At 42.0% G+C, this 14,832-nt stretch overlaps 1 protein-coding gene across 1 annotated transcript in view; it reads right to left on the bottom strand.

The window, feature by feature from the left end:
- Window positions 1-474: 474 nt before the first annotated feature.
- The window catches only part of LOC120519839 (hexokinase-1-like), a gene marked incomplete at its 5' end in the record, with an annotated part of 33,645 nt that continues 19,287 nt past the window's right edge, over window positions 475-14,832 (bottom strand). Inside the window, one exon of the mRNA XM_039742622.1 lies at window positions 475-523. Within this exon, the coding sequence (XP_039598556.1) occupies window positions 475-523 (49 nt within the window). The remainder of the gene's footprint in view (window positions 524-14,832) is intronic.

Here is a 14,832-nt window from a genome sequence, read left to right as displayed (position 1 = left end):
GTAGCCAGTCAGCATTTAATTTACAGACGTACTGGTGAGATGAGGGCATTCCTGAGTCATCGTTGACCTCGCCCAGAATATCTTGCCATCCACGACCCCTCAGAGTAACTCCACTTACGCACTGGACTGCCTGACTTTAGTAGTGCCACGGTAATGATCTAACCTCATGTTAATCCAGTGCTTCAGTATAAAAGTGACACCCTAAATAATATTTCACATCATTCTGCATCAATAATAAGACTTTTTGGTCAGTTTTACTTTAGAGATGATCTAGTTGAACGGTACTTCATATTTAAACTTCTTACTGAGGTGCATCTTGTAGAGAGCCATCGACTCCCACGGTGTGCGCAGCCTGGGTACTCCTTGTTGTCCTTCAGCCATAAGAATACCACAGAGGTGGCGGCAATCAAGTTGCAGAGCGGAAGGAGCGATTGTGCACGCGTGCTGCACAGCAATGCAGTCTTGTGAGATGGCTCAGCATGGCGGGTAAGTTTCCTTTGCTTTGTTGAGACCCTCTTTGCTCCTGAGGAGAGGCAGAAATGTGACAGGTAGTGATTGTTTAAATAATAAATTTTTTCCAAACAGGTTCATCAAAATTAATAGGTATATACTGAAGCATTACAACACAGAACAAATAATAACAAGAATGGTAGGAATTCTAAAATCGTTCTTACTTATATAAGGATAACCAGTACAAGTGTTTAAGGTATGCAGAAAAATCGTAAAAACTAAAATGGACACAAACTAATTGGGGTGAGTTAAAGGCGTGAAGAGCTATAGGATTGACATCACTCGTCCCTCGAGTTCAGACTCTATATGGATTATTTCACGTTCAATTGCGTATTGAGAGTGGGGTTTATTTTTATTTTGCATTTTATACTTGCTGTTTAGCATTTTCAGCTGCACTTCCTTGTTGAAAGGTGACCATGCGCTCTAAGGTAACCTTAACTATATAACTTCAGCTTGCATGCACTGTGTGAGATTAGCACATACATGACTGGTTGCTTTCTCTTTGAATATGGTGAGCCAAAAGTATCATTTCAAACGTTTATGTTACAAAAACATTACAAGATTAAATAAATTTCATTACGACACAAGAATGGGTATACAAAGTAGATTTTTTTCACTGTGTTTTAAAAATGATGTCTTCAAGGTGGTGGCCATCATTAGCGATGCACTCTTTGAGAGGAATTCTGAGCGTTTCCGCACTCGTTCGGCCGTTTTAAGGAATAGTAGAGCGATTTAATGCGCGAATAGCATCTTTGAGGGCCTCAAGATTTTTGAAGTCAGTGTGTTTAAACCGACTTGAAGAAATGAGAATCAAGTGACGGGAAGGCCGCCCAACATCACCATGCAGGGAGATTAGCTTCACACTCAACTCTCTCGGCTCTCCAGTTTCTCTTGTGAGTTTCTGCACTACCATCAGTTTGTATGGATGGACATTATGGTCCTCATGCAAAATCCTCCTCAAGAGCGTGTTGAAATGCCTAAGGCAGAAGAAGCTTGTTTGCACTGAGCGTCTAGGAGACTGCAAAATTGATGCCTTACAGCTTGGATGTTTTCAAGCATTCTTACAGTCTGAGGATTGTCTGAAGATTTTCTGGTCAATGTTGTACCCATCCGTCTAAATTTAGCCACCCACTGAAGATATTTTTCTAATTTGGGACATCACCGTTGGAGGAATGCTGAAGTGCGTTCAGAAGGCGTGTTGCATAGTGATAATAGATTTGTTTTGTTTGAAGAAACAGCTTCAACAATGCCACGGTGCACACGGACCAAAGCATGTAACCGACTTAAAACTACAAGGATTGCCTATCAAGGACCCCCACCCCAACCCATTTGGGTGCCTCTACCTCACACAATGACCTTGAGAACTGTGGTACTTCAAGATGGTCTTTGTAATGCATGCCAAATGAGGAGGTGGCACTGTAGCTAACGCCGTCTCTCCTTTTCCCCTCCACAGCCTCAGAGGGTAATGATACCAAGGACACCCTGCCTCTTCAGGTCCACCCAGTATAAAAGCTAAATACTCGTGGAAGGCGACATCTCATTTCAGCGCTGGACTGGCTAATGTACAGGTCAAGACCAGAGCTTGCTGCCCAGCGATTCTCAGGGAAGTGTGACCTCAAAAAGCAACACTCTAAATCGCATCCTTTTCCTTGTTTTCTTTTCAAATTAAATGGAGTTTTGCCGGTTGGCTCCCCACACATTGAGCTTTTTGCTCACTTCTTCATTCACCCCACTACGTGACTGGTCAAAGGAATGGAATGACTGAGGTAAAGTGATTTTAACTGACATTTGTTGTTGTTGTGATATGTTTCTGTTTTAAATATTTTAGAAATAGATAGATAGATAGATAGATGAGATAGATAGATAGTAGATAGATAGATAGATAGATAGATAGATGTGAAAATTCTATATAATAGATAGATAGATATATGAGGCATTATATAATAGATAGATATATATTTTTTATTTTAAAACAACCTTTAATGTGAACAAAAAAAAACATCAATATAACAATATACACATTTAAATGAAAAAAAAAGCCAAATTCAGAATAAACTAAAGAACCATACAGCAGACCACCATTACTCCCCTTTACACTCCTCCCTCCAGCACATTAATAGATTATTTTAAAATTGAAAATTTAACTTACTTTGTGCAATGACAAAAACATGAACACAGCAGCAATATGTAGTTAATAAATATGTTGCATTACCCAGTACTATTGCCCTACCGCCTCCTACTCCACACATAAAGTACAGAATTTCCATAATAAATAAGCAATTCATAATTTGTTCATTAAACCACTATTCCTTATACATGCCTCCTGATCCACAAATAAATATAAATAATTGTCCATAATAAACACACAGATAGATAGATAGATATGTAAGGCACTATATAATAGATAGATAGATATTAGGCACTATATAATAGATAGATATGAAAGGTACTATATGATAGATAGATATCCATCCAGCTGAATCAAAACACAGGAGTCAGCCAGAGCCACACAGGAACACACACACTAGGGCCAATTTAGAATCTCCATGTCTTTGGACTGTGGGAGGAAACCGAGCAAACCGCAGATACAGGAGAACATGCAACTCCATGCATGGAGAACCGGAAGTGAACCGGTCTCCTAACTGTGATGCAGCAACGCTACCACTGTGCCACCATGCCACCCTAGACAGATGTAGAAGGTACTATATAATAGATAGATAGATAGATAGATAGATAGATAGATAGATAGATAGATAGATAGATAGATAGATACTTTATTAATCCGAAGGGTAAATTCACAAAATAGTAAAAAGTGTCTAGGGAACGAGTCCACATAAAAGAAAGGGATAGGAGTGATCAGTAAAATAGAGAAAAAGGTAGAAATATAAAGTTGTACACGGAGCTGCTGGAAAGGTTGCCACTTGCAGGTGCCTGAGTCATATCAGATGAACTATATCAATATATCATATTTTCTGTTCTTTCTTGTAATATTTGGCCCTTTTTCTAATCTACCTAGGTTTTGAGTATGGAGATGTTAGATTTCTTCATGGTATTTATATGAAGATTCCATTTTGATTTCTGTGGATGCTGCTATTATGGTTGCCCAGATGTTTCTCTGGAGAAGCCCAGAGGTGTGTGGTGAGATGACACTGCTGACGACTGTATACATTTTCACATTTCCAGTCATCCAGGGTTGAAGATAAAACAAAGAAAGTTTGTCGGGTGTGCCGTTCAAAGTGATTTTCTGGGTTGTTGAACTTTGTGCTGTCTGCTTCTGCTTTGATTTTGGATTGTGTTTCTCAGCTTGACGACAGTTTGAATTAACTCTCAGCTTTGAATCTTGCTAATCTTTTGGTTTACATTTTCTCTTCTAGTCACTTATAAAATGAACACTGTCAGTTCCTCCATTTCCTGATGTCATATTGATTACATTTCTTAAGATATTTCCCTAAATTATTAGTCACTTGTTTTGAGGCTCTCTATCACTGTTGTTTTTTATCTTTCTTTTGCATTGTCATCTACCCTTGCATTATTTTCCTTTTTTCCTGTTTCTGTTTATTTTTGACATTGTCCCTCCAATTAGTCCAATTAGGGTTAATTTTGTCTTAAGTTGTGTGCATGAGATCTGACAGCCAATGGAAGCACATCTGGAAGTACAATGCATACAATGCAGAGACACGGAATAAAGAGTGCAGGTGTTTTGGACCTTGCAAACAGAACAAAGAGTCATCTCTATGATGTTTTGTGCTTTACATACCATGAACGAATGGAAACATGAAAAAGAGGTTGAGACTGTGGCTGAACTCTCCTTAGCTGTTAACACTTCACACAGCACTGGGTAAGCCAGGCAGTATGTTATTGGCTGTAAGACAAAGGGGAGAGCGCTGATTGCGCTGGAATGTCATTACATTTGTCAGGCCCAGTCATATATATTGACATGGTCCGGCAACCAGATCGGCAACTGCAGTTGGCGCAGTCTGATATCTCTGCGACTAAAAGCCCCATAATATGACATTGGCTTTAGTTGTTGGTCAAGTGCTCTGGTTTTGCAGGGCCTGGCCTGTAAAGCAAGTCCTTGCGGCTCACATTTAGCACTCATAATGTTACTATTAAGGACCCACAACATGTGCCCATCATCACAACAAACAACAAAGCTTCAATGAAATGGCTCATGTTTTATTTCTGTGGCTGCTGAGCTCCGACACTATGGAGGAAACACTGAAAAAGTTACATTTCATCAATTTTCATCCTTTGCTCTTATGATGGTAAAAATACCCTTATTCAAAGTGCAGTAAATCCTGAAGGAACTGCAAAACATGAGCGGCAACAAACCGCTTCTCTACTCTCTGAGTGTTTGGCTAAGAACCTCAACCTTGCATTTCTGAAAAGGAAAACACACTTTGGTACTTTGGTACAACAGGGCGACATGGTGGCACAGTGGTAGCGCTGCTGCCTCGCAGTAAGGAGGCCTGGGTTTGCTTCCGGGTCCTCCCTCAAGCGTGGAGTTTGCATGTCGTCCCCGTGTCTACAAGGGTTTCCTCCGGTTTTCTCCCACAGTCCAAAGACATGCAGGTTAGGTGCATTGGTGATCCTACATTGTCCCTAGTGTGTACTTGTGTGTGTGTGTGTGTCCTGCGGTGGCTGGCACCCTGCCCGGGTTTGTTCCTGTCTTGCCTCTGTGCTGGCTGGGATTGGCTCCAGCAGAACCCCGTGACCCTCTGTTAGGATATAGAGGGTTGGAGAATGACTGACTGACTGACTTATATATATTACACATGGAAACGTTTTGTTTTAACGTTGTCATGAAGATCACTTTCCGGGCTCATCTAAGGTAGGCAATACCCTACCAGGGCAAGAGACAGCGCTGCTGCTAAAAGTATCGCCCTTTTCTTCCCCATAGAACCGAGAAAACACCCATTGAGGGCAATTGATGGCACCCCTTTTGGTTGAAGACCGATAAGAATCCAGTGTCCCCAAATAGAGGGATCTCAGTTGGATCAGGACTTACTAGAGAATGAAGCTTTTCATTCCAGAAATAAGTCGATAGCTTCTGAAGTCGAAGGCTACTGTTATTTCTGTTACTTAATCGCCGTGCTTTTGCGTCTGCAACCACTTGTTTTGTTTCACCTGCCCATTTGGCACACAAATACTTCTCGGGACTCCACAACGTCTACATAGCCAGTAAAGCTGTGACTTCTCTTTGCTAAGATAAATGAAGATTTCAGGCTCAAAAATCCTCCTCCACTGGTAAAACAAATACTAAAGGATTCCACTTTTTTGCATTCAATGAAATTTGTACTTTGATTTTAATTAAGAACACAGAATTACAAGAAGAACGTTGAACTGGAAGTACAATAAATGCATGAATTATTCAGCCCGTACCAAAAAAAAGCCAAATCTAGCTTTGTTTTAGACATGAAGGACTTGTGTGAGGGTAATCGAAAACACTGCTGTTGTTAAATGGAGCACTGCACACAGTGACTTAATGTGCAAAGCACTGAGTCAAACGACTGAAGGGGTCAGATTAGAGCAGGCAGGTTTATAATCAGAAACAGGAATAAAATCAGCAAAGCAAAGCATTAGCAAAAGTGTGAGCCAAATAACACTATGGAAAAAGCAAGAGCTCAAAATTAAAGACAAGGAGAACTAGAAACATGTAGTACATATTGTGACCAGTAGGCACCCCAAACCTCAGATACCACCACATTAAAACAAGTCCTAGGTTTAAATAAGTGATTTATTACCTTACAAAAAGCATTTCTACTACAGACCAACGAAATCCACAATTTTCTTTCTTCCTTTCCTGCACACCTCCAGGTGAGCTTTGTTCTCCTTCATCCTGACACCGACTCACCTGGATGTGGCAGAGTGGTACCCTTTCACCTTGGACCTGAAAATACTTCCAGTGCCAGGGGGTAGCACTTCCGGGTCAAACAGAATGTCTAAAGAATGGGAATGAAGTCAAACTTGTAGCACCCCCTGTTGGCACCCACAGAACACAACAAGGCTGCTGTAGTTCCCAATGAGCCTTGCAGGTGTCTGTACTGATAGCGCCAAGGAGGCTACCGCCTATCATGTCCGGGGAGCTAGTAGCACTCACGCCCATAGCTATGAAGTGCTTTGAGCGACTGGTACTGGCACACCTCAAGACATGCCTGCCCCCCACACTGGATCCTCACCAATTTGCCTACCGTAACAGTAGGAGTACAGAGGATGCTGTATCCACAGCGCTTCACTGTGTACTCTCACACCTAGACAATAAGAACACCTATGCAAGATTGCTGTTTGTTGACTTCAGCTCAGCATTCAATACAGTCATCACTTCCAAGTTGATCACTAAACTTGTGGATCTTGGTATCAACAATTCCATCTGTAATTGGATCATGGACTTCCTAACCAACAGACCCCAGCATGTCAGGTCAGGCCATAACTGCTCTACCACCATTACACTCAACACTGGCGCTCCACAGGGCTGTGTGCTGAGCCCGCTCCTCTACTCCCTTTCACTCATGACTGCAGGCCCATGTATGGATCCAACTCCATCATCAAGTTTGCAGACGATACCACGGTGATCGGTCTCATCAGTGACAAGCATGAGTCTAATTACAGGGAGGAGGTAAAACACTTAGCTGCGTGGTGCGCTGAAAATAACCTGCTCCTGACTACCACCAAAACCAAGGAGCTCATTGTGGACTTCAGGAAGAAGAAGGGAGACACCCACTACCCCATTCACATCAATGGCATGGCTGTCGAACGGGTTTCCAGCTTCAAATTCCTGGGGACACATATCTCGGAGAACCTGTCATGGACAAACAACACCTCCAGCCTGGTCAAGAAGGCCCATCAGCGCCTCTTCTTCTTGAGGACACTGAAGAAGAGCCAACTGTCTGCTGTCATACTGGGCAACTTCTACCACTGTGCGATAGAGAGCATCCTGACCAACTGTATCACAGCCTGGTATGGGAATTGCTCTGTTGCTGACCGCAAGGCACTGCAGCGCGTGGTGAAAACGCACAACGCATCATAGGGACTCCACTTCCGGTCATTGAGGACGTTCACAAGAAGAGATGTTTACCGAGCTCGTTGCATTCTTAAGGACTCCTCTCATCCAGCCAACAAACTCTTCCAGCTCCTCCCTCCAGAAGGCTACCGGAGCCTTCCGACTAAAACCAGCAGGTTTAGAAACAGCTTCTTCCCCACAGCGGTCACACTTCTGAACTCAGTCCCCCATTGAACCTTCACATCCACACACTTAATCCTCTACACTACTCCTCCTTCTTTTCCTTGTACATACCTGTACATACCTGTGCACACACAGCACACCTGTACATTGTACATCATATATTGTACATCTGTATATATTACAATACTTATAGTATTACTGCACATACATAACACACCTGTATGTTGTACATCTGTATGTATATATATATATATATAGTACTTATAGTATTATAGTACATACAAATACATGTATATTGTACATCTGTATATTTGCCATCCGCATTTAGAACATCTGTATATCTATCTATATATATCTATATATCTATTCCCATCTTCACTGTGCTCTTAACTGTACATATCGCATTTAACTGTACATATCGATTTAACTGTACATAATATGCACATACTATATTTATTGCACTTCTGCTCTTTGCACTTCTGATTAGATGCTAAACTGAATCTCGTTACCCTGTATTTATACATGTGTAATGACAATAAAGTTGAATCTAATCTAATCTAATCTAGTGGCCTTGGCAGGTTGTCTCCCCCTGTCCTTCCATTCTACTAACTTCCTGGCTGAATAAGGGATTGAAACCAATTCCAACAGGTGTGCTGTCCGTCACTTTTTTGTTATATAGAGGGTCCATGGCTCAGAAAGAATGGCCAGTTAATTAATTAATAATCTCAGCACTTGCAGCTTAAAGAGCGGGCGGCACAGTAGTGTGGCCAGAGCAGTTTCCAGGCACGAGTTGTGCTTGGGCATTTCTGCACTGAAGTGCGCAGGTATGGGACGCCTGTGTTGATAACTGATGTCGAGCTGCTAACGCCGCACCTGTGCCATGTCCCCATTATAAACAGGAGAAGTGGAGTGTGGAAGGGAGAGATAAAAAGAGAAGGACGGAGGTTAAAAAGGAGAAAAGACAGAAGGCTGGAGAAGGAGCCGGTGGAGGAGCGAGCGATAGCAGGCTTGCTGTAATAATGACAGGCAGCTGGGAAGCGTGCCCTCAGCAAGGCTGTTTGGCTGGCACTTGGGGGAGGATGGATTGGGTCACTGCTGCTGAGTTTTTCAGAGGAGCAGGAGTGACCACGATCGAGGACAGCACGCCACATAAGGCCACGGGAGTCGGAGGCTTGGGAGGTTGAAGCCCCAGCGTGAGCGCCCTGGTTGCTGGGGAACCCGAGTCTCAGTCTGGAGGAGCCGAATGAAGCCAGGGCTCGGAAAGTTACCAGACCAGTAGGAGAAGGTCGGCTACCCTGTTGCAGGGCCCGGATGGGAGAAGCAGGGAGCCACCAGCTAAAGAAGGCACTGGGTTTTTAAAGGACTGCTTCCAACCAATGTTTCTTTAACCTTGTTTTTAAATGGAATATTTATCGGATTATTTTAACCTCCACATTTTCACCCTAATTTTAATGGATTATTTATTTATTTATTGATGTTTTGAGCCTGCGATGGGCTGGCGCCCTGCCCGGGGTTTGTTTCCTGCCTTGTGCCCTGTGTTGGCTGGGATTGGCTCCAGCAGACCCCCGTGACCCTGTATTAGGATATAGCGGGTTGGATAATGGATGGATGGATGTTTTGAGCACTGCACTATTTAGTTGAACACTTTTTGATTTTGACTTTTTTGTATAAAAGCACTGTCTGCACTTTGCACCTTCTCCTTTGCTTGGTGTCCCTCATTGTCCAGCTCACCCGGTTACATTACTGACGGTGTGCGCTTCAAGAGGCTCCCTAAAGGGAAGTGGGAGCATGGAGTAGAACCCACATTGTCACAAACATACACTGAATTTCATTGCACATTTCACTGCATTGAAGAAATATATTGTGGTGCAGTGCTTGAGCTTAGTGTGCTGCCTCACGGCTTCAAGGACCCGACTCTATAAATGGAGTCTGCACATTCTCCCTGTATGTGTGCGGAGTTCATTCTACAGTTTCCTCCACTTTGTACGTGTTTATGTATTTATGTATGCATATTTTTTAAGAAATCATTACCATTTTCTCTCACATCCTAAAGATAAGTGTGTAAAGTGTCAAACAGGTGCATTATGAGAGCATTTTAGAGGTTTAGCTTTTGAGGGAAACTCAAATAGGAATGAGATACAGCGACAAACCGACCTCCCTCGTCCAGCCCTAGAGTGGAGGAGAAGCCCTCTGAAGACTAGAAATGACGCTTTGTCTCTTCTTGTGGCCCGGCTAACTGGAAGTCGGCGTTCTTTCCACAGACCGCGACTATCAGAGCCAGACAGCCCGCAGGAGCAAACCCACCCTGATCGCTGTCAGTCAGTAAATGATTGCGTTAACTTCTTTTGCAATTTCTTTTGAATTTAAAAGTAGCATCATTGCTATTAAATAGGGACCTCTCTCTCAGGGACCCCAACTCTTCGGCCATTTTACAGAGACCTCTCAGGGACCCCAACTCTTCATCATGTTACATTTGTTTTTTGTTTTATTTCTCACAAAGTATAATGTCAGAGAAAGGGGAAGCTAAAAACGAGAGGCACGACACACACATAAAGCATGAAACGGATTGCTTGCATCTCTGTGACTTACTGTCAAGTGTTCAGGGTGCCATGACTTCCGTGTCACCAGCCTGCTTATAATGTATGACTAAGTTAGCAGCTTTCTGACTTTTCTTATTTCTTTTTTTTTTTCCTTTTCTGTTTTCTGCTGTCCTGAAACTGAGCTAGAAAAATGCTGATGACTAACACTGGACAGAAAAATAAAAGGTTCACAAAGCACTCTTTATGGTTTTTTGTTTTTTTTTCATAACATTCTATGTCTATGGATACTTAAAACCTTTTTTTTTTTTAAAGTACAGAATTTGTGTTATGGAAGAGATGACATAATAAGGAAACCATGGCAGGACGTGAATAAGCATTACCAGAGTTAAAATAGCAACATGCTGACAGACTGAACGGGATTCATGGATTGATTGATTGATTCAAAAATGTGTTCTGTAGAATTATTTTCAAGGCCGGAGCATTCAGTTCTGTGTTGGATAAAGCAGTTTAAGTCTATTTAAATACAGCAGTCATACCACATGCACTTCAGAAGAGGTCGTCCACCTGACGCTAAGCAGAAAAGTGTGGGCTGCCGCTGAAGGAGGTGTTGGTGGTGCCAGCAGCGGGTGCTTACCCTGTGATCTGGATGTGGCCCAGTGCTGTTAAAACGGTGCTGTCCTTCAGATGAGAGATCCTGACCCGAAGTGGACATAAAAGGCATCCTTTGTGAAGACCAGGATGTACCCCAATGTAAAACTGGCCACCACTGCCAAGTCATTCTGGCCACCTAGTCATCCCTTGTGTCTAACTGGCTATCTTGCCACCTAATAGATAATGTGTGTGGTGCAAAAATGTCTGCCATCGCATCATCCAGCTGGATGCTGCCCGTTAGTGGTGGCTGCCCACTCACTGAAGTGCTTTGAGTGGTGAGAGTAACACTATATAAATGTAAGGAGTTATTATTATTATTATTATTATTATTACCTTCTTCTAGTGTACAGGGTACTACCTTCTTTAAACTGGGTAAGGGCATGAAGCAGCACCATGAAGTACTATATAACTTGGCCTTACATTATTTTCAGTATTTCACTACACAATATTTTCTAGCTGACAATCTGCCAACCTGGACGATTCCACTAAGGCTATTGATTAATTGATTATTAACTCTTTCAAGGCGATGTTAAAACTTTTGTCAAAATTCAAGGGTAGAGGATGATAATCCACTGCAAGCTGCTTTAAACTCTCCACCTCGGTTTAGTTTGATTCTCTTTGCTAGACGGAAGGTCAGCTTCATTGAGTTGACCTCAATTTCCTGAATCACACTCAGACTTGTCGGACTCCAATTTTCGATGGGAGTTTGAAAACAAACATGAGGTACCAAGCATCAGCCGATCAGTTCCCAGCTGAACACATTTGTGTAGCTCGTGTGCCTACCAGTATGACCATAGCTTACGAGGACAAGAAGTTCAAACCAGATTGCGCCTCACTGTGACTGTCACCGCCACCCACCTGCCCAGTGACAACGGTCAGGCAGCCGGTCCGCCATGCATTCCTGCTGGCCATCGAGCAAACTGCTACTGGCAGAGATGCCGCGGCAGGCACCGACAGCAGCCACGGCACGCAGCAACAGAGACGCTTTATGTTGATTTATGTGAAACCATTGCTTTGCGTGCTTTTCAGAAAACTACATTTTTGGGAAAAATATTCAGCCCTCAAAGAGTTAAGTGCATAGCCGGAAAAGAATCCTGCTGTGGACTTCATTTTCATGTGACAACCTGGTGTGGCTGTTTGTTGGCCAAACTTACATGGAACGCATTTCTTTCAAGTGAAGCAACCTTATGTAAACTTCAGAAAAAAAAACTGAAAATTAGACCCTGAGATTAAAAGAAAAACTGAGCAGTGAAAGCCAACAGAAAGTAAACTGATAAAGCAAACGCTCTACTTGTAGGGGAGTCACACTCGGACCCTGGAGGGCCGCAGTGGATGCAGAGTTTCATTCACGCCACTTTCTTCATTGATAGCGGCTAATAATTTAACTTCTTTTGTCACAATTGTAATTGATGCTTTAATTCCTTTATTACTTTTAACTGGCTACAAAACAATAATGAGATACAAGGCGGCCAACAGATGACCAACTTAAGAAATGTCCTGAAGGGCAACCGTTTTTATTCCAAGCAATCTACCACTTAGCTGAAGAAGGGGCCTGAGTTACCACGAAAGCTCCCATATTCTAATCTTTTTATTCACAAACAATCGCAGCAAGTCCCTGATCTTCTTGCTCAAGCGTGTGCCATTTGTATTCCTGTTATACAACAAATCAGTTCCTTTCCAAGTTTTACTTGTTTATGTCATTTTAACAAATTACAGTGGTACCTCGGTATACGCCCTTAATCCGCTCCAGACCCTTTGACTCATACCAAACAGGACGTATACCAAACAAATTTTTCCCATAAGAAATAATGGGAAAATGATTAATCCGTTCCCATGAAAAAAAATCATATTGTTATTAGAATTAGATAATTATGATAATTAGAACAATCTAGAGAACAGGCCATTCAGCCCAACAAAGCTCAGCCAGTCCTATCCACTTGCTTCCTCCAAGAAAACATCAAGTCGAGTTTTGAAAGTCCCTAACGTCTTACTGTCTACCACACTACTTGGTAACTTATTCCAAGTGTCTATCGTTCTTTGTGTAAAGAAAAACTTCCTAATGTTTGTGCGAAATTTACCCTTAACAAGTTTCCAACTGTGTCCCCGTGTTCTTGATGAGCTCATTTTAAAATACAAGTCTCGATCCACTGTACTAATTCCCTTCATAATTTTAAACACTTCAATCATGTCACCTCTTAATCTTCTTTTGCTTAAACTGTAAAGGCCAGCTCTTTTAATCTTTCCTCATAATTCAACCCCTGTAGACCTGGAATCAGCCTAGTCGCTCTTCTCTGGACCTTTTCTAGTGCTGCTATGTCCTTTTGTAGCCTGGAGACCAAAACTGCACACAGTACTCAAGATGAGGCCTCACCAGTGCATTATAAAGGTTGAGCATAACCTCCTTGGACTTGTACTCCACAGATCGTGCTATATAACCTAACATTCTGTTAGCCTTCTTAATGGCTTCTGAACACTGTTTGAAGTTGATAGCTTGGAGTCCACTATGACTCCTAAATCCTTCTCATAAGGTGTACTCTCGATTTTTCGACCGCCCATTGTGTATTCAAACCTAATATTTTTACTTCCTATGTGTAATACTTTACATTTACTGACATTAAATTTCATCTGCCACAAATCTGCCCAAGCCTGTATGCTATCCAAGTCCTTCTGTAATGATATAACGGATTCCAAATTATCTGCTAATCCACCTATCTTGGTATCATCTGCAAACTTAACCAGCTTGTTACTTATATTCCTATCTAAATCATTTATATATATTAAAAATAGCAGCGGCCCTAGCACTGACCCCTGTGGAACACCACTCTTAACATCGCCAGTTCTGATGAGGTTCCTCGCACCATCACCCTCTGCTTCCTGTGTCTGAGCCAATTCTGCACCCATCTAAAAACATCACCCTGAATTCCCACTTCTTTTAACTTGATGCCCAACCTCTCATGTGGCACCTTATCAAATGCTTTCTGAAAGTCCAGATAAATAATATCATAAGCTCCACTTTGATCGTATCCTTTTGTTGCCTCCTCATAGAATTCCAACATGTTAGTAAAACACGACCTCCCCCTTCTGAACCCATGCTGACTGTTCAGAATAACTCCTGTCCTTGTCATGTGTTGCTCAATCTTATCCTTAATAATTCCTTCCATTAATTTTCCTGTGATGCTTGTTAAGCTTACTGGCCTATAGTTGCTTGGATCTGCCCTGTCACCCTTTTTATATAATGGGATGATATTTGCCATTTTCCAGTCCTTTGGAATCTCTCCAGTGCACAGTGACTTCCTAAAAATATGTGTCAAGGGTTTATATATGTACTCACTAGCCTCCTTAAGAACACGAGGATAAATATTATCTGGGCCTGGTGATTTGTTTGATTTCATCTTATTTAATCTGAGCAGCACTTCTCCCTCTACAATTTCCAAATCCCTCAGTACCTCCTTAGTAGTTGTGTTTACCTCTGGCAGGTTATCCACTTGCTCACTTGTAAACACCTCAGAAAAATGTAAGTTTAGGGCATCTGCTATTTCATTGTCTGTATCTTTTAATTCCCTTTACTATTCCTGATGAACTTGACCTCCTCCTTAACTGTTCTTTTACTACTAAAATACTGAAAGAATCTCTTGGGGTCTTCTTTCCTTATCTGCTATATTCCTCTCCAACTGTCTTTTAGCCTCTCTGATATCCTTCTTAATGGTTGCCCTCATGTTCTCATACGCTCTACGGTTCTCTTTGCAGTCATTAGTCTTATATGCCTTATACAGCAGTTTTTCCTTTGCAACTTCTTTTTAAATCTTTATTAATCCATCGTGGAGATTTTTTAGTTTCCTATTACTTCCAAATTTAGGTATGTATCTGTCCTGCATTACATGTAAAACATTTTAAACCTGTTCCACTGCTCCTCGACTGTCTCCACATTTAAAAGCTTATCCCAGTCTA

The sequence above is a fragment of the Polypterus senegalus genome, unplaced genomic scaffold (genome assembly GCF_016835505.1).
Source record: "Polypterus senegalus isolate Bchr_013 unplaced genomic scaffold, ASM1683550v1 scaffold_1299, whole genome shotgun sequence".
Taxonomy (NCBI): domain Eukaryota; kingdom Metazoa; phylum Chordata; class Cladistia; order Polypteriformes; family Polypteridae; genus Polypterus; species Polypterus senegalus.
This window is presented reverse-complemented; position numbering and strand designations above follow the sequence as displayed.